The sequence below is a fragment of the Salmo salar genome, unplaced genomic scaffold (assembly GCF_905237065.1).
Source record: "Salmo salar unplaced genomic scaffold, Ssal_v3.1, whole genome shotgun sequence".
NCBI classification, from domain to species: Eukaryota; Metazoa; Chordata; class Actinopteri; order Salmoniformes; family Salmonidae; genus Salmo; species Salmo salar.
Window position 1 is genome coordinate 196359 of NW_025547937.1, and position 19399 is coordinate 215757.

The window sequence follows — 19399 nt, forward strand, 5'->3', positions numbered from 1 at the left end:
GTACAAACAAACCCCGCCCACCTGGAAGACAACAAGTCACCATTTAGAATGTGACCCAGTTCAATGGGTCTGAACAGAACTGGGGGATGTCAGACATGAAGATACCTAAACACAACTGGAATATTCACCCACACCACTAGCTCACCTCCACACAATCCATTTACAAGTTAAAGACACACCTTGGAATAAATAACAAAGGAAAACTATTACTAGATGAAGTTTAGTGTTGTATTTTTTATTTCTCATCACCATAAATCATATTTAATCACTGAACAGTAGCAGACCTAACTTCATCTGTTCCTGACTCTGGATAGTGGATTAAAAAGACCATCAATCTCCAATGATATTAAAGTACTATTCTGAACATGACTGATATACTGAGTGGCAAGTCAAGATATCTGCTGGTTTTATTGTTTGGTCAATACACCACCTGCTGGACAGGTTTAATGTTGATGGACTGAGCAGTATGGGAGGATGAAAGATGACACATTTAGGGCCGGTTTCCTGGACATCTACATTGAACATTGTTTTTTCACACTCAATCTGTTCCATGTCCAGGAAACCAGTCCATATAGTTTAGTTACTATCTGTTCCATGTCCAGGAAACCAGTCCATATAGTTTAGTTACTATCTGTTCCATGTCCAGGAAACCAGTCCATATAGTTTAGTTACTATCTGTTCCATGTCCAGGAAACCAGTCCATATAGTTTAGTTACTATCTGTTCAACGCCACTACGGAAAACTTGACCAATTGAGAAAACATATCAATGGTTCTGAATGACAACCAATATACATCAACACAATACATCATGATTCATGGAAATGTACAAGATTAAATCATTGTAGATAAAACAGAGCAGAATGAATCATCACATCTGGGGACCATCACCACCAGCATGACTAGTATCTATGTGGACCCTACTACAGTTTAACCAGCTCAGCTATAGACTACACCAGCATGACTAGTATCTATGTGGACCCTACTACAGTTTAACCAGCTCAGCTATAGTCTACACCAGCATGACTAGTATCTATGTGGACCCTACTACAGTTTAACCAGCTCAGCTATAGACTACACCAGCATGACTAGTATCTATGTGGACCCTACTACAGTTTAACCAGCTCAGCTATAGACTACACCAGCATGACTAGTATCTATGTGGACCCTACTACAGTTTAACCAGCTCAGCTATAGACTACACCAGCATGACTAGTATCTATGTGGACCCTACTACAGTTTAACCAGCTCAGATATAGACTACACCAGCATGACTAGTATCTATGTGGACCCTACTACAGTTTAACCAGCTCAGGTATAGACTACACCAGCATGACTAGTATCTATGTGGACCCTACTACAGTTTAACCAGCTCAGCTATAGACTACACCAGCATGACTAGTATCTATGTGGACCCTACTACAGTTTAACCAGCTCAGCTATAGACTACACCAGAATGACTAGTATCTATGTGGACCCTACTACAGTTTAACCAGCTCAGCAGTATCATTATAACTATAGAGACAAACCCCAGGATAGAGGGGCTGAGTGAATGTGGTCTGGACTCTGTGGAGGAGGGTCATGTTGTCAGAGACACTGTAGAAGGACAGAGTACCTGCCTTGTGATCCAGGTACACTCCTACTCTGGAGGACTGAGGGCCTGATACTTTAGTCTTAATATTATTGTGTCTGAACCAATAACCACCTCTAGAGCAATGTAAACTCCATGACTTGTTATTGTCTCCAAATCCACCACCTCTCTCTGTTCTGCTGATGTCTTCATATGAGACTGCTGTATCAACATCACCAGTCCACTCCACCTCCCAGTAACAGCGTCCAGACAGACCCTCTCTACACAGAACCTGACAGTAGTTGGTGAATCTGTCTCCATGGTCAGGATATGGTTGGACTTGGTCTGTATTGGTCACCTTTCTGTTCCCTTTAGACAGAGAGAGGAGGGTGCCTGCTGTGTTTGGGTCCAGTGTGAGCTGACAGGAATCTGGGAGAGGAGCAGAGCAGAGACCAATGAGGGGAGTCAGAACAATAAGTTAAGCCAGATACTGTATCTACCCTGTCTTTGATTAGAGCACAGCAGAGATCAAATCAGAGAAATATGAGGAGTCAGATAGATACCCAGTCTTTGATTAGATCTACTATTGCTATATATTTCTAGCGGGATTGTTAGGAGTGTCAGTAAAAAGAGACTGTTAGTTACTTCACAATAAAGAGACTCACATTGTAACAACTGTTCTCTGGTCTTGGGCTCTGGAGGCAGTCCAACATCCACTATATTCACTACAGACACACAAACACATTGACAGAGAGAGGGGAATGTTATCATCATACCATATTCCACATGTATATGACTAGTAGGGAACTTTCAATGGTCTAAAGTTGATGTTCTTATTGTTTTCAACACACCTGTAGTGGAGATCTTGGTCCATTCTCCTTTAAGGAAGTCTTCTACTTTCTCTCTCAGTTCAGACACAGTCTTACTCACATCTCCAAAGTACTGAAGAGGACGGACAACGATGCTGGGTAAGTTTGAAGATACACTGATACTGGAGAGAGACTGATAACTCTGGAGAGAGAGAGAGAGAGAGATAGACAGAGAGAGGGAGAGAGAGAGACAGAGGGAGAGGGAGAGGAGGGAGAGAGAGAGGGACAGAGAGAGAGAGGTACAGAGAGAGGGGGACACAGAGAGAGGGGAGGGACACAGAGAGAGGGACACAGGGACACAGAGAGAGGGACACAGAGAGAGGGACAGAGGGACACAGAGAGCGGGACACCGAGAGAGGGACAGAGAGAAACACAGAGGGACACAGAGAGACACAGAGGGACAGAGAGAGAAACACAGAGGGACAGAGAGAGAGAGGGAGAGAGAGAGAGAGAGAGGGACAGAGAGATAGAGGGATAGAGAGAGAGAGAGGGACAGAGGGACAAAGAGAGAGAGGGACAGAGGTACACAGAGAGGGACAGAGGGACAGAGAGAGAGACAGAGGGACAGAGAGAGAGACAGAGGGAAAGAGAGAGAGAGAGACACCGAGAGAAAGGGACAGAGAGAGGGGGACAAAGAGAGAGGGGGACAAAGAGAGAGGGACAGAGGGACACCGAGAGAGAAGGACAGAGGGACCCAGAGAGAGGGGGACCCAGAGAGAGGGACAGAGGGACACAGAGAGAGGGACAGAGAGAGAGACAGAGGGACAGAGAGAGAGGGGGGGACACAGAGAGAGGGCAGAGAGACACAGAAAGAGGGACACAGACAGAGGGACAGAGAGGGACAGAGAGAGAGGGACAGAGAGAGAGAGAGAGAGACAGAGAGAGAGAGAGGGACAGAGAGAAAGCGAGGGACAGAGAGAAAGATAGGGACAGAGAGAAAGAGAGGGACAGAGAGAAAGAGAGGGACAGAGAGAAAGAGGGGGACAGAGAGAGAGAGGGACACAGAGAGAGAGGGACACAGAGAGAGAGGGACAAAGAGAGGGACAGAGAGAGGGACAGAGAGAGGGAGACAGCAAGAGAGAGAGAGAGGGACAGGGACAGAGAGACATACAGGACAACATAATGATTGAGGTGAATAGTTTCACATTAAGTTAATTTCATATCACATGTAACAAGGCAGTTTAGTTACCTGGAGGAAATGGATGTGATCCTCTGTGTGTGAGAGCTGCTCCAGCTCAGTGCTTCTCTTCCTCAGCTCAGCTATCTCCTGCTTCAGTTGCTCCAGGAGTCCTTCAGCTTGACTCACTTGAGCCTTCTCTTGGGCTCTGATCAGCTCCTTCACCTCAGAGCTCCTTCTCTCAATGGAGCAGATCAGCTCAGTAAAGATCTGATCACTGTCCTCCACTGCTGACTGTGCAGAACGCTGTTAAGAGACAGAGAGAGAGAGAGAGAGAGAGAGAGAGAGAGACAGAGAGAGAGAGAGACAGAGAGAGAGACAGAGAGAGAGAGACAGAGAGAGAGAGACAGAGAGAGAGAGACAGAGAGAGAGAGAGACAGAGAGAGAGAGAGACGAGAGAGAGAGAGAGAGAGAGAGAGACAGAGAGAGAGAGACAGAGAGAGAGAGAGAGACAGAGAGAGAGAGAGAGAGAGAGAGAGACAGAGAGAGAGAGAGAGACAGAGAGAGAGAGAGAGAGACAGAGAGAGACAGAGAGAGAGAGAGACAGAGACAGAGAGAGACAGAGACAGAGAGAGACAGAGAGAGAGAGAGAGAGAGAGAGAGAGAGAGAGAGAGAGAGAGAGAGAGAGAGAGAGAGAGAGAGAGAGACACAGAGAGAGAGAGAGACAGAGAGAGAGAGACAGAGAGAGAGAGACAGAGAGAGAGAGACAGAGAGAGAGAGACAGAGAGAGAGAGAGACAGAGAGAGAGAGAGACAGAGAGAGAGAGAGACAGAGAGAGAGAGACAGAGAGAGAGAGAGAGAGACAGAGAGAGAGAGAGAGACAGAGAGAGAGAGAGAGACAGAGAGAGACAGAGAGAGAGAGACAGAGACAGAGAGAGAGAGAGAGAGAGAGAGAGAGAGAGAGTAGGTACAGTAGCTTCTGCACCTCATTGAGTCAGAACGCTGCCACCCTGCTCTCCAGGTCCACCAGGCCTTGTCCCCCCTCCTGGACAGGCAGGTACAGAACACCGCTTGGCCCTGCTCTACTCTCCTCCCTCCTGGTCCCCCCTCCAGTAGCCTGCCCCGTAGCAGAGCTAGACCCAGCCTCTGTCCCCTGAGTCCTAGTAGGCTGGACAATAGAACGAGTCAAAACGGCCAAAGAACGTTGTCTGAGCTGGAACACTAGCGAGGCCATAGCAAATGAATTGAAACGAACCTTCACAGAGCCTCTTCTGACTGGAATGATCCTTAGATTCCATTTCCCCTAAATGGCACCAAAAAATGTGTACCTTTTTATTTGACCACTAAAACCTGTTCTTAGGACCAAACTGAAAAATAACAACTGGTGTAGAAAGTAAACATCCGCACCTCGATGGTGCCAAGTGTGTCTATGTCTGCGTTACCAGGAAGTAGGAAAAAACGGGCAACTTCTGACTATTTCTGGTCTAGTGATCAATGACAGCAGAGGACGCTGCCCAACCTTATGTCATTAGAAAGAGGAGATTCTCCTGATTAAAATGGTGTCTGACATGAAAACATCTAAATTTACACATTGTGAGATATTTAGTGAAATAAACAGACATACCATAACTAAGCTGCTCAAACTTCCATCATTAGAAATAATAGGTTATCCTGATTAAAATGGTGTAGAACTTCAAACCATTAAAATAAATACATCTATTACAGATAATTGTAGAAATAGACATGTCCCTATTTCCCCAAAACAATGGCAGTCTGAAAGTTATAACAGCAGTCTTATTTAACCAGCTTACCATTTATCTACTACCATTTGACTTTGTGTTTAACATTTAGTGGTTTGTAATCTAGTGGTTAAGAACGTTGGGCAGTAACTGAAAGGTGGCTGGTTCGAATCCCCAAGCAGACTAGGTGAAAAATCTGTAAATCGCTTTTTTTTAGGCAGATTTAGTCACTTAACCCTAGTGGCTCTGGATAAGAGTGTCTGCTAAATGACTCACATGTAAACGTAAACTAGTCCTCTGTGAAAGGGCAGCAGGTAGCCTAGTGGTTAGAGCGTTTGGCTGGGCAGCAGGCAGTCTAGTGGTTGGAGTGTTGGGCCAGAAACTGAAAGGTTGCTGGATCGAATCCCCGAGCTGACAAGGTAAAAATCTGTCGTTCTGCCCGTGAACAAGGCAGGTAACCTACTGTTCCCTGGTAGGCCATCATTGAAAATAAGAATTTGTTCTTAGCTGACTTGCCTAGTTAAATAAAGGTTACTTTTAAAATATAAAAATAAAAAGCGTGGCAGTAACTTATTAACTTTGCATTATTCACAGACAGACTCCTCTGAAGGCAGGCAGGCAGCACACTCCTGAAAACTGCTCAGCAAAGCAAAGGCTCTTTTGAGAGCTACCAGATTTATATTAAAAAGCTCATTTTCAGTGTCTGTGTCCAGTGTCTGTGTTTATATGTTAAGGGGGTTTTACTTTGGCAGATAATGTCACCCATTTAAATATATACATTTTTATATAATTAACTAAATGTATGATGTTTTTGGTTTATGTCAGTTTCATTATGCTATAGATGGATATTTTATGGTTGTTAGTGATAAAATGAACTATAACACTTAATATTTTGTAATTCTGAGTAATTCCTACTTTAGTAAGGATATCCACTGTATTCAGTACTGCTGATAATGCTAAATCATTCCAATAGATGGCAGCAAAAAGACAGTTAAGAATAGTTTAGGTCAAGTACAAGTATCCAACTCAACAAGCCCCTCCAAAAGCTTGTTCCGTCTGCGAGCAGCGAGCACTCTGCCTTCTCCCACAAGAGAGGGGCATGTTGAGGTACATTTACTAACCGTGAGGGCTGCATGATGTCATTTATTGTCGGGCTGGAAGATGCATCGTCTTTTCTATTCCGAGGCTGTTTCCTCCCAATATGACATATTAACATGACGTTATAATGCATGTTTACTAGGGTTGCAGCACATCTGACTAGTGGTTATTTGACCAGGGTTCAATACCTGCTATAGTTAATATTGTTTTGATCACCCAAAAGCAACACAGGACTAACAAGAGATATATAGCTAACTGTAAAGTAATGAGTGACCATTTCAGAAAATCATGGGACATATAGTCTTTGGTTGCATGCTATTTTATGTCAATCTTATTGCTGCTTGTAGCCTATAACTGATGCTTCGTGGTCTTATGCTGCCATCTATTGGAAATATTTACCAATTAAAAGTTATTAATTCACGTAAAGACATTGGTGAGGCAGCTGAGAAATAAAGTGTATTTAATTCCAGAGATCAGTCTCAAACCTGCCCCACCTATCCCACGCCAATTGTTGGACTTTCACATAGTTACTATGTCACCCAGTTCAAACCACATTTAACATATAAAACAAATGAGTCTTGTTAATCAAGTGTTCTGCCTTGCAATAATAAATATAATAAAATAACTAATAAAAAACAAATGCTTACATAGGTTTTATTTAAAAAATAACAAATGTTATTTAGTACTAAAACGGTATTTACTAACATAATATTATTACTAAAATAGTTGTAGGCTACCCTACCCTAGAATTAGGGTTCAGGCTAAAATAGGTTATACGTAGGGTTAGAGTTTCTGCACAGCACTTTGTGACATCTGCTGATGTAAAAAGGGCTTCATAAATACATTTGATTGATTGTTAGGTTCAGGGTATTTAAAGAGAAAAACTGTATGGGTTTATATCTCTCTTGCTCCTCCCTGTGGTCTTCTGTGGGTACTACATACCTCATTCACCACACTTGATAGGCTCATAATCTGAGGTAGCAACTGTCAGAGCTACAAATCAATGAGCTCCACCTATCCATTTGGTTTACAACTCAGTGAACCTGGGCAGCAATCTCTCTATTTGATGTCTACGAACCAACAGATTTCAACGATTATCATATTACCCAGCAGCCATTTAGAAACAACAAATCTGTTTAAATCGGACACATCTTGAAAAAGAGGACAGGGACATACGTTTTGTTTAGGTTTTAAACCTTTTTCTGAAATAAAATATGTTTAAACATGTTTAACGTTTGATGTCTTTGCACCAACCATCTGTTCTACTCACTAACACTGTAGGTCACTACAACATGTAACCAGGTGAACAGTGAGCTTCCTCACCAAGTAGCTGTAACCTAGTTAACAATACGTTACCTGAGGTAAACCTACAAGGTTAACGTGGGCTGGAAGAGAATTACTTCAAAACCACAGCAAACAGCTGGGACATATGCTAATATTATATCACTGGGCTCCTTGGCGGATAGTTTCATCAGAAAATATTTGTAAAAAATGTCCACACTATCTGTGCTAACAAACCCTGTGTACCACCCCTCCCCTGTTTAACCTTGAATTTAGTTCAGAAAACCACTTGGAAATTGACCAAAACGTACCAACTCTTTACGGATCTGTTCGTCCGTAATAAACGGAGGCAGATTAGACACCACTACTCTTGTTGAAATCAGCACCAACACACCCCTCACATAAATCATACTGGTAACTAGCCGGGCAACAAGACTCACCTTTTACATTACCACAACCACCACCTTGTTCATTCTGGATACAGAGTGTATATGTTCCTCTCCCACCTGTTCACCGACCATGATCAATAATTCCTCCACACCATTCTCCAGAACGCACCTGAAGAGACAGCGTTTCTTCTCCACTCGGTTGAGGACATCACACCTCCCAAACAAACTACCCTACTCCCCCTCAACTCTAACCGATAAACAGTGGAAACTAATAAATAAACCCTTAACAACTACAAAATACATTTGGAAAATACGCAAAAAGAATAGTAGCCCTCCTCAGGAACCACAAAACCCTCACACAACACCTTCTTCTTCTATGATATAATGGCGGTCTGAAAACCAACGTTAAAGGTGCATGGCGCCACCTACTGTGCTGGAATGTGTTCAATCACGGTTTACACCATTTCTAAATCCTCCTACCTAACTCAGTACTTCTGAGAAAATAAAAAGAGTCCTACTAACTTCTAATAGACCCTCCCCATCCCCCCAAATCCCTTCCAAACCCCCAACCCCATCCAACCTCAATGACCCTACACTTCAATCTTTCCCTCTCTTCAACATCCTTACAACAATATAACAACACATGTTCCACCGTTTCATTGACAATACCCTCCAGACACAAACCATTCGCATGCTGCCAACCAGATGTAAGGACCAGGTCAATGTACAATGTCCTAAACACAATCGAGTAAACACCACTTCTTCCTTCCTAATCTGACCTTTGAACCTTGGTCCACCGACCTTTAGAGGACATATAAATGCCGTCCCTTGTGCTCAGAGTCCCATCTCTTCTGCCACACATCTATCAAAATGTCTCTGATTTTACATTTGTCCTCACCTCTACCCAGTGGAACATGAATATATATTATATCTGGTTTTAAAGCTCTTTTAGATAACTGGTCTACAATTTCATTCCCTTCCACACCTGAATGTGCTGGGACCCAGCAGAATCTCACTACTACACCCATTCTCTCATTTCTCCATAATAACATTGATACCTACAACTGTCCAACCAAAACCACTGCCTTGTCTACTAGTATATTCCCAACAGTCATCTAGAACAGTAGCAGTGGGATGCTCAACCTCACAGCCTTGCAACCCAATAAGATAATGACAATTTATTACGCCGTATACCCAAAGGCATCTCACCTGCCTCCACTAGTAAGACACATACAGATGTTGATTTAAATGCACCAATACATATCCTTAAAGCTATATACTGGATTCTGTCCAGCTTAAGTCTTTGCTGCTGTTCCATAAACTATACACCTGTAATAAATTGTCGTATTGATCAGAGCTCTATAAATATCCATCAACGATTGTCTGTCAGCATCCCATTCACAGCCAGAGACCCACACAACCAACTACCACGAAAGTGATGGAATGAGAGAGAGACATTATTACAACACTGTACATAGACATAATATAACGTTTGTTCTTCTTTGGAGTTTAACGACGGTTGGCATCCAATATGTTGTATTACCACCCCCAACTGGACAATAATATAAATCTATTTTACTTTGTGATATAAATAATAAAACACCCTTCCAACTAATCCTATACTCATTAAAACCCACTACCCCATTCCACTACTTTGACCCTATCTGCTCCTGCACCATGCCAACGACCTGGGAGGACGGGACACCACCACTCAACACACCCTGGAACTCTTCTGAAGTCAAATCTCGTATGACCAAATACTTCTCTGCAGCTGCCACCACAACATCTATTGTCTTTGATTTACATTCCATTTCTGTGGTACAGTTGATAACCATTGCTTTGAACTCTAAGAAGCCAACCTTACTGAAGCATATTTCATTCGTTGGCCTATCCCTCTGTGCTGGCACAGATCTACTACTCACAGGGATCCTCTCAGGATCCCTCAGCCTTGACCCATCCTCCTCTACTTTCTTCACTGCCTCAGCATACGACACCTTCTGCACTACTCTGACTCTAGCCACCTTAACCTGCCTCTCTCTCACCAGACACCTCTTATCCCCAGCAACATGGACACCCCTACAGTTGACACAACTTTATCCACTGAAACTACATAATCCTCTATCCCATGACCTCCTGCACACTTCCCACATCTTGTAATATCCCTCCTCCAAACTGCTGCAACATGACCATAAACGTTGCACCTGAAACAGCTCAGTGGATTCAACACAAAGACTCTAACAGGATAACTGATATATCCCAACATGACTTTGTAGGGTAAAGACTCAAACGCTGACAGTGACTCCTCTGTTTCACCACGCTCACCACCTGGTCTGCTTCACACCAAACGGCGGGCATCACAAACACCAAGAGCCTTCAACTTCAATTGCTCCACCTCCACACTAACGCTACCCCAGAAATCACTCCTTTCAATGGTGCCCTGTTCCTAAGAGCAAAACAAGAATCAGATCTTGACCCAAGTTGCGTGACACGGAGCGCCCACTCTCTCTGGTCAGAAGAACCACAAACAAATATCACAAGTCCACTACAGGTTACCTTCACTGATTCAACTGCACCCAACTCCTTTCCCACCCACCCTGAAACCACAAATAATCTCTGTTTTCCAATTGAATTATAACATTTGAAATGTCTATTCCTTTGAAACTTTTGTGAGTGTAATGTTTACTGTTAATTTCTGATTGTTTAATTCACTTTTGTTTATTATCTATTTCACTTTCTTTGGCAATGTAAACATATGTTTCCCATGCCAATAAAGCCCTTTGAATTGAATTGAATTGAGAGAGAGAGCTCCATGTTAATGTATAGGGGACATGAGTCAGTCATGGTTACTCATGGTTATGTGATGAGGTATCCCCGCCTGCGACTTCTAAATCAGCATCGTCCCAATCGGGAATGTTCTCTTGATGTAGTGGTCAAGATGTTGGTTTATCCCACGGTAGACCTGGGTTCATATCCCGTTGGTTACATTAAGCAGTCAATTCTCTGAAAGGGGTCCAGACAGCCTGTTCTCAACAGTGGGGTCAGTGGGATTGGAGAGGAGCCTGTCTCTCCCTCTCTCTGACTGGAGGACAGAAGTGAAATGATGTGTCTCCTCTGGTCAACAATACTCACCTTGAGAGACTCCACAGCCTGTTGGAGCTTCTTCAGCTCCTTCTCTCTCTCCTGGAATCTCTGCTGGACCTTCTGCTGACTCATCCCCAGCTGCCTCTGTGGAGAATCACTCTTCAATGAGCTATCAAGCTTTATTTGTCCAGTAGATCAATAGTATAGTAATGTGACATAGGGCCCATAGAATATAAGGATACAAATATTGAGGAAGTGTCTGTGTGAAAATATATTATTATGTTGTCATGTGAATGATTATAGTTTTAACAGAACACAAATCAGGGCGCTGATTGGGTGTTTGATAACAAATGATAATGGTGTTTAAAAATGAATTATAATGAAGTTTGATAACAAATGATAATGAAGCTTGATAACAAATGATAAGCGTGTTTGACTTGTTGGATTCCAGCTAGAAATATACTTGTTCATGTTACCGTACTATAACGTATTGATGACTTTACATGTATAAGGAATGTATATGTTGGGGTCAATGAACGGTGGATAGGAACTTGGTGTATGGAAAGTTACTGAGAGATACAAGGGGAAGTGCTGAAATATTCTGTTCAAACATGTTATTGTTGAATATAAATGTTCCTAAAGAGGGAGACAAAGGGCAACTAGTTTCAGTTTCTGATAAGGCAGGCCAGCTGCAGAACTAGAGAGGAGCCAGGAATTCAACAGTCTAGTTAGTCTCTGATAAGGCAGGCCAGCTGCAGAACTAGAGAGGAGCCAAGAATTCAACAGTCTAGTTAGTCTCTGATAAGGTAGGCCAGCTGCAGAACTAGGGAGGAGCCAGGAATTCAACAGTCTAGTTAGTCTCTGATAAGGCAGGCCAGCTGCAGAACTAGGGAGGAGCCAGGAATTCAACAGTCTAGTTAGTCTCTGATAAGGCAGGCCAGCTGCAGAACTAGGGAGGAGCCAGGATATCAACAGTCTAGTTAGTCTCTGATAAGGCAGGCCAGCTGTAGAACTTGGGAGGAGACAGGAATTCGTCTCAAGTTCAAGTCAATAGATGAAGTGAGAAGAAACCTCTGGGAGGGGGGCCAGAGAGGCCCACCCCAACGACCCTCCTACTACAGTCTTATCTCACACACACTTCCACACCCACCAAGGTTTTAGCATCAGGCAGGGCCATGACTACACCAGTGAGAGGAACCAGTTCAGTTCCTGTCTAGCAACACAGATGTATTGGCCGTCTAGATGTGTAAGGAGTTGATCTCGTCTTGTATGAGGTTATAAATATATGTTTTTGTCTTTGCAGCTGTATGACCCAGTGGGTGAATAAACTTGGTTTGTGTAACGGTTGTCGTCGGGAATAGAGGACCAAAACGCAGCAGGAATGTGGATGCTCATCTTGTTATTTATTTTAACTAAAGCGAACACCAAAATAACAAAAACGAAGAACTCACGAACAACAAAACAGTCTTGTCAGGATCACACACGCAAAACAAGAAACAATCTCCCACAAACACTACACCAAACAATTACCCATATATAGGACTCTCAATGAGAGGCAACGAGAAACACCTGCCTCCAATTGAGAGTCCAGCACCCAAACCTAAACATAGAAAACCTAAACTAGACAGAATGCAGAAATACAACCTAGAACATACTAACCTAGAACATACACCCAAAACCCAGGAACACATAAATCAAACACCCCTCTACAACACACACAAAACCCCCACCATACAAAACAAACATCCCTCTGCCACGTCCTGACCAAAATACTAAACAACTACTCCCTCTGCTGGTCAGGACGTGACAGTTTGAGTCTTTAAAAAATGGTGATAAATATATTTTTTTGATATTTAACTAGGCAAGTCAGTTAAGAACAAATTCTTATTTTATTTTTTACCCCCTTTTTCTTCCCAATTTTATAGTATCCAATTAGTAGTAGTTACAGTCTTGTCGCTGCAACTCCCGTACGGACTCAGGAGAGGCGAAGGTCAAGAGCCATGCGTCCTCTGAAACACAACCAAGTCACACTGCTTCTTGACACAACGCACATCCAACCCGGAAGCCAGCTTCACCAATGTGGAAGCCAGGAATCACCGTGCAACATGGTCAGCATGTACTGCACCCAGCGCGCCACAGGAGTAGCTAGTGCACAGTGAGACAAGGATATCCCTGCCGGCCAAACTTTCCCTAACCCGAACGACGCTTGGGCAAATTGTGGGATTAGCTAATTTAGCCAGCTAAACTAAAGACCCTCAAGCCAACAACAGGTGCCTTTGTTCATGTCACGGATCGTTGGAAAGCTCTCTATCAACCAAATATGTGGATAAACGTTGGTCATTTGATTCGATGTAATGTTTACATGGGTAACGTTATATAGTAGTCGTTGGCTGAATATCAACGACATTTAATTTCACCTGTAAGGTAAACTAACAGTCAACTAGGGGTCTGTTCCTCGAAACATCACAGGAGTCGGAGGTTCACAACTTTTATGGGGGGGCGATGACATGGTTAACTTGGCTATCTGAAGAAAAAAAAACATTATGGCGATGAACTAGCTTCACAGATGCAACAGAGCCTGGGTTCAAACCCAGAGTCTCTGGTGGCACAGCTAGCACTGCATTAGACCCCCTGTGCCACCAGGGAAGCAAGTCAGTTAACCTGTTGGGTCTAGGGGGCAGCATTTGCACGTCTGGATAAAAAAAATGTACCCGATTTAATCTGGTTACTAATCCTACCCAGTAACTAGAATATGCATATACTTATTATATATGGATAGAAAACACTCTAAAGTTTCCAAAACTGTTTGAATGGTGTCTGTGAGTATAACAGAACTCATTTGGCAGGCAAAACCCTGAGACATTTTCTGACAGGAAGTGGATACCTGATGTGTTGTATTGACTTTAAACCTATCCCATTGAAAAACACAGGGGTTTAGGAATATTTTGGCACTTCCTATTGCTTCCACTAGATGTCACCAGCCTTTACAAAGTGTTTTGAGTCTTCTGGAGGGAGATCTGACCGAACAAGAGCCATGGAACGGTGATGTCCCATTAGACACCTGGCGCGCTACTTCATGTTGGGTACCCTCGTTCCAATACGTTATAAAAGACTATGCATTCGTCCACCTTGAATATTATTCATGTTCTGGTTAAAAAAGGCCCTAATGATTTATGCTATACAACGTTTGACATGTTTGAACGAACGGAAATATATTTTTTCCCCTCGTTCATGACGAAGTCCGGCTGGCTTACATCATGTGCTAACGAGACGGAGATTTTTGGACATAAATGATGAGCTTTTTTGAACAAAACTACATTCGTTATGGACCTGTGATACCTGGAAGTGACATCTGATGAAGAGAATCAAAGGTAATGGATTATTTACATAGTATTTTCGATTTTAGATCTCCCCAACATGACGTCTAGTCTGTATCGCAACGCGTATTTTTCTGGGCACAGTGCTCAGATTATTGCAAAGTGTGATTTCCCAGTAAGGTTATTTTTAAATCTGGCAAGTTGATTGCGTTCAAAAGATGTAAATCTATAATTCTTTAAATGACAATATAATATTTTACCAATGTTTTCTAATTTTAATTATTTAATTTGTGACGATGACTTGACTGCCGGTTATTGGAGGGAAACGATTTCCTCAACATCAATGCCATAGTAAAACGCTGTTTTTGGATATAAATATCAACTTGATAGAACTAAAAATGCATGCATTGTCTAACATAATGTCCTAGGAGTGTCATCTGATGGAGATTGTAAAAGGTTAGTGTATCATTTTAGCTGGTTTTATGGTTTTGGTGACCCTGTCTTTGACTTGACAAAACATTACACACAACTCTTGTAAATGTACTGTCCTAACATACTCTAAATTTATGCTTTCGCCGTAAAACCTTTTTGAAATCGTAAAACGTGGTTAGATTAAGGAGATGTTTATCTTTCAAATGGTGTAACATAGTTGTATTTTTGAAAAATTTGAATTTTGACATTTATTTGGATTCAAATTTGCCGCTCTTGAAATGCACCTGCTGTTGATGGAGTGCACCACGGGTGGCACGCTAGCGTCCCACCTAGCCCCAAGAGGTTAAGAACAAATTCTTATTTTCAATGAAAGTCTTGGTCAGGGGCAGAACGACAGATTTGTACCTTGTCAGATCTTGCAACCTTTCGGTTACTAGTCCAACGCTGCCGCCCTGGAGTTTGTGTTCATATTTGTTCTGCCCTGGATCGATTTCACTTGAATGATCTCATATTCAAACAGCCTTAGTTCCTACTGCTTCTTTAATTCTTTGTTTATCAGACAGTCACCAACACGTTGTTCTGGTCTTACCTGTTTATCATTCCTCTCTGCTGCAGCTGACACTGTATCATGGCCTTTATGTTCATCCATCACACACAGCAGACAGATACACTGCTGATCGGTACGACAGTAAACCTCCAGCAGTTTGTCATGATGAGAGCAGATCTTCTCTTGTAGTTGTGCGGTGGCTTTGACCAGCTTGTGCTTCTTCAATGCAGGAAATTCATAGTGAGGTTGGAGGTGAGTCTCACAGTAAGAGGCCAGACACACCAAACAGGACATGAGGGCTTTCTGCTTTCTGGTCCCAGTGCAGAAATCACACACCACATCTCCAGGTCCAGCATAGCACAGAGCAGGAGGGGGAGCAGCCTGGAGTCTTGTCTTCTTCAGGTCCTCCACCATATCAGCCAACATGTTATTTTTCCTCAGATTAGGCCTTGGAATGAAGGTCTCTCTGCACTGAGGACAGCTATAGACCCCTTTCAGAACATCCTGATCCCAGCAGCCCTCAATACAGATTCTACAGTAATTGTGTCCACAGGCAGTAGTGACTGGTTCCTTCAGTAGATCCAGACAGACAGAACAACAGAACTGGCCCTGGTCCAGCAGAACTCCCTTCTGAGCCATTTTGATGGTTGTTCACTCTCACAAAGACAGACGACACAGAGACTCAGATACGTTTTGTTTCCACAGAAGTTAGTTTTTGGGAGGTATGGACTTTCTGGTTCTGCCAGATAGGTGAGTTTAGAGGGAGGGAAGGAGGGAGGGGTTAGAGGAAGAGAGAGAGAGAACTGCATGCAACGTCGAGAAGGAGACAAATATTTTAGTTCCTAGGTTAGGACCCTTAATATTAAATAGAGTGGTTAGAATATATAAAGGGTAACAGTTTCTATGAAGTACATATTCTAACTATTTTAATGACCTTTAAAATGTCTTATAATACACTTATGTGTTATAACACTGATTTTAAATGTCAATAATAATTCATAAGTGGTTGTAATGAGGAGGGGACTTGATATTGATCCAATGTTCTGTAGTTGAAATTAATACTGTATGTATTGACTGATCATTGAGAATGGGGTAATACTTTACATTACAGTGTGTTTAGGGTTAGAGGTACTACATTCAGCAGTAACCCTAACCCTAGACATATCTAAGACTAAAAAGAGAAGACGTTTTACAATCAGAGTTCTTTGTATCTCTTCTTAGTCATACAGATCCCCCCCACATCTTATAGGTGGACGGGGTTATGAACATATCCAATACATTATTTCTGAAACCAGATGAAATGAAACTGTCTTTCAGCAGGAAAAGCTTCTCTAATAATCCTAACCATGGCTGGGTGTCTTCAGATGCTGAGAGGTATAGAGACACACTGACAAGGTGGCAGGTAGCCTTGTGGTTTAGAGACTGAGAAGTGTAGAGACACACTGTCAAGGTGACAACTATCCTAGTGGTTTAGAGACTGAGAGGTATAGAGACACACTGTCAAGGTGGCAGGTAGCCAAGTGATTTATAGCGTAGGGACAGTAACTGAAAGGTCGCTGGTTTGAATCTCTGAGCTGTCTATGTACCCTTGAGCAAGGCACTTAACCATAATGCTCCTCTAAGTTGCTCTGGATAAGAGCTTCTGCTAAAGGACTAAAACATCTGGCTGGGCTTTCATGTCAAAACTGTTATTCTATTCTAGTCATTATATTGTATTATATGATAATATTATCAGGTATGAAGGTAAGACCCAGATGCAGACAACGTCGAATTAACAATGTTTTAACCTGTTATGGCTAGGTGGCAGTATTTTCACGGCCGGATAAAAAACGTACCCGATTTAATCTGGTTATTACTCCTGAGCCTATGGGAGCATCAGAAAGTGTCACGTTACCGAAGAGATCCTTTGTTGTGGAAAGAGATGGCAAAGAAGGCCAAGAAATGGTCAGACAGGGCACTTCCTGTATGGAATCTTCTCAGGTTTTGGCCTGCCATATGAGTTCTGTTATACTCACAGACACCATTCAAAAAGTTTTAGAAACTTTTGAGTGTTTTCTATCCAAATCTACTAATTATATGCATATTCTTGTTTCTGGGCAGGAGTAGTAACCAGATTAAATCGGGCACGTTTTTATCCGGTCGTGAAAATACTGCCCCCTATACCACAACAGGTTAAGTTATTACATTATAATGAGTTATTACACTAATTTTTGTTTATTACATTATAATTTGCAGTATGCCTGTCGGGCCCTTCACTCCAGCTGCCACTGACAAGGGGCCAATGTGTCACCAGAGGAAGGACTGATAAAAAACTAATGACTGTTTCATGTTGAAAGTCCAAGTCAGCATCATGCATTTGCTGCTCAAGTTATTCCATATACTTTGACTAGTCTAGTCATTCCATAAATGTTTTTGTTTATTGTACCTTGACTAATCAAATTCTTCCATGTATTAAAACAACAGTTTGGTGTGTTATTAATTGATCAATCAAGTCATTCTGTACATTTCACCTTTTTTTATTTACAGTTTTAACCTGACATCATTCCATAAAAAACGTTCTCTGTCAAATCCACCATCCCTTCTGTTTAGCCAGATAATACTTCCTGCTGACCAGCCAATCACATCAAAGTGCTGTTTGCTGCCTGGTGTGCTCTCTGGGGAGGCCATCCCTATGATCAAAAGACGTTGAAAATACATATATACAACAACAAAAAATGTCAATTTTGCTCACTTGGATCCTTCCAAATCTCCTTTAGTTGATCTTGAGCGAAGCCTGGGCATCGAAGATTACCACTGTGGAGCCCTGGTTGGTGGTGATCACGGGTCAATGCTGTTTCACATTGACGTTGCCACAGGATCCTGGATGGTAATTCCTGAATGAGAAGAATCAGAGGGGGTTGATTAGGTTGGAAATGTCATTACATGTTATCAGCTGTAACATTGTCTCAACAGTGATGAATACCAAGTGCTGTACAGGACTTACAACACATTGAGACAGTACTGAAGCTTTGTGATGGGAAGATATGGCTGTTACTGCAGTGGTGTGGAGGCTGCATTGTGGGGCCTGCTGGACTGACAGAGTTGGTGGGATGAGATGAGGGAATCTGGAGGTCAAAACATGATGAACAAACAAAACAAGAAAACATCAGAAAAACTGATTTAATACCAACTGTTAAAGTCTCAAATATAAGTCAGGAAACTTTAGACACAGTTTGTAATGATAAAAAAAGATTTACAACAGGTAAAACTGGGATCAGCTGGATTAGACTGAAGAACAGTATGGTTGACACCAATGCAATTTGTTAAGCAGTTGTGTTCCTTGTTGGCAGTGGAAGATGGAACACACATCACCCCAATCATAACACCTACAGAACATTCTGCTACTTGTAAATCAAGTTCCTCTAGATCTAGGATATGTGTTCAGTGTAGCAGAGGTAGTATCACGTTGGCATTGGCGTCACTGGAGAAGATTCTGTACTTACCTGCTCTGTGGTCCCGCCTGGTTCCTCCCAGAAGTGGAGGTGGAACAACGTGGGGGATAATGGGAGAAGGGTGATACCAGCCGCTCAACAACAGCCCAACAGGCAGTTCTGGGAAACAGATGAACATTTCTGAGTCACACCCTTAACTTGACATACTGTCTTTATGATTGATTGGTTATGTACAAGCTATGCTATGCAGATGCAGCATTCAGTGGGCTGAATAAATTTGGTTTGAGCTTTTCTCTGCATCCGTTTCAGTTCATACTCTGTTCACAACCTAACACCTTGCTTCAATGTATTTACTCTAATGCCTAAATGTTCTTATTCATCTTCAGAATTAGAATTACATGAACCTTGTTTTCACATTAAACTAACATAAAGAAAAGGGTGGTGACATGCTCTAATCTTCCCATGCAGTCACATGATGACAAACACAAGCAGTATCTGTAACAGCACCGTTTCTAGACAGACAACAGAG

General features: G+C 42.4%; 1 protein-coding gene and 1 long non-coding RNA gene across 2 annotated transcripts; both read right to left on the minus strand.

Moving 5' to 3' along the window:
• Positions 1–2240: 2240 nt before the first annotated feature.
• LOC123732509 (E3 ubiquitin/ISG15 ligase TRIM25-like) lies at positions 2241–16138 on the minus strand (the record flags this gene model as incomplete). Its single annotated transcript, XM_045711719.1, has 5 exons — positions 15482–16138; positions 11192–11287; positions 3627–3860; positions 2420–2579; positions 2241–2293 (listed from the first exon to the last, which is right to left on the minus strand). Coding segments are annotated over exons 1-5 (1140 nt in total), but the record flags the coding sequence as incomplete, so codon positions are not given.
• Positions 16139–18172: 2034 nt separating this feature from the next.
• LOC123732510 (uncharacterized) lies at positions 18173–19049 on the minus strand. Its single transcript, XR_006763181.1, has 3 exons — positions 18922–19049; positions 18423–18543; positions 18173–18312 (listed from the first exon to the last, which is right to left on the minus strand). It is a non-coding gene; the product is annotated as an uncharacterized lncRNA (long non-coding RNA).
• Positions 19050–19399: the final 350 nt, after the last annotated feature.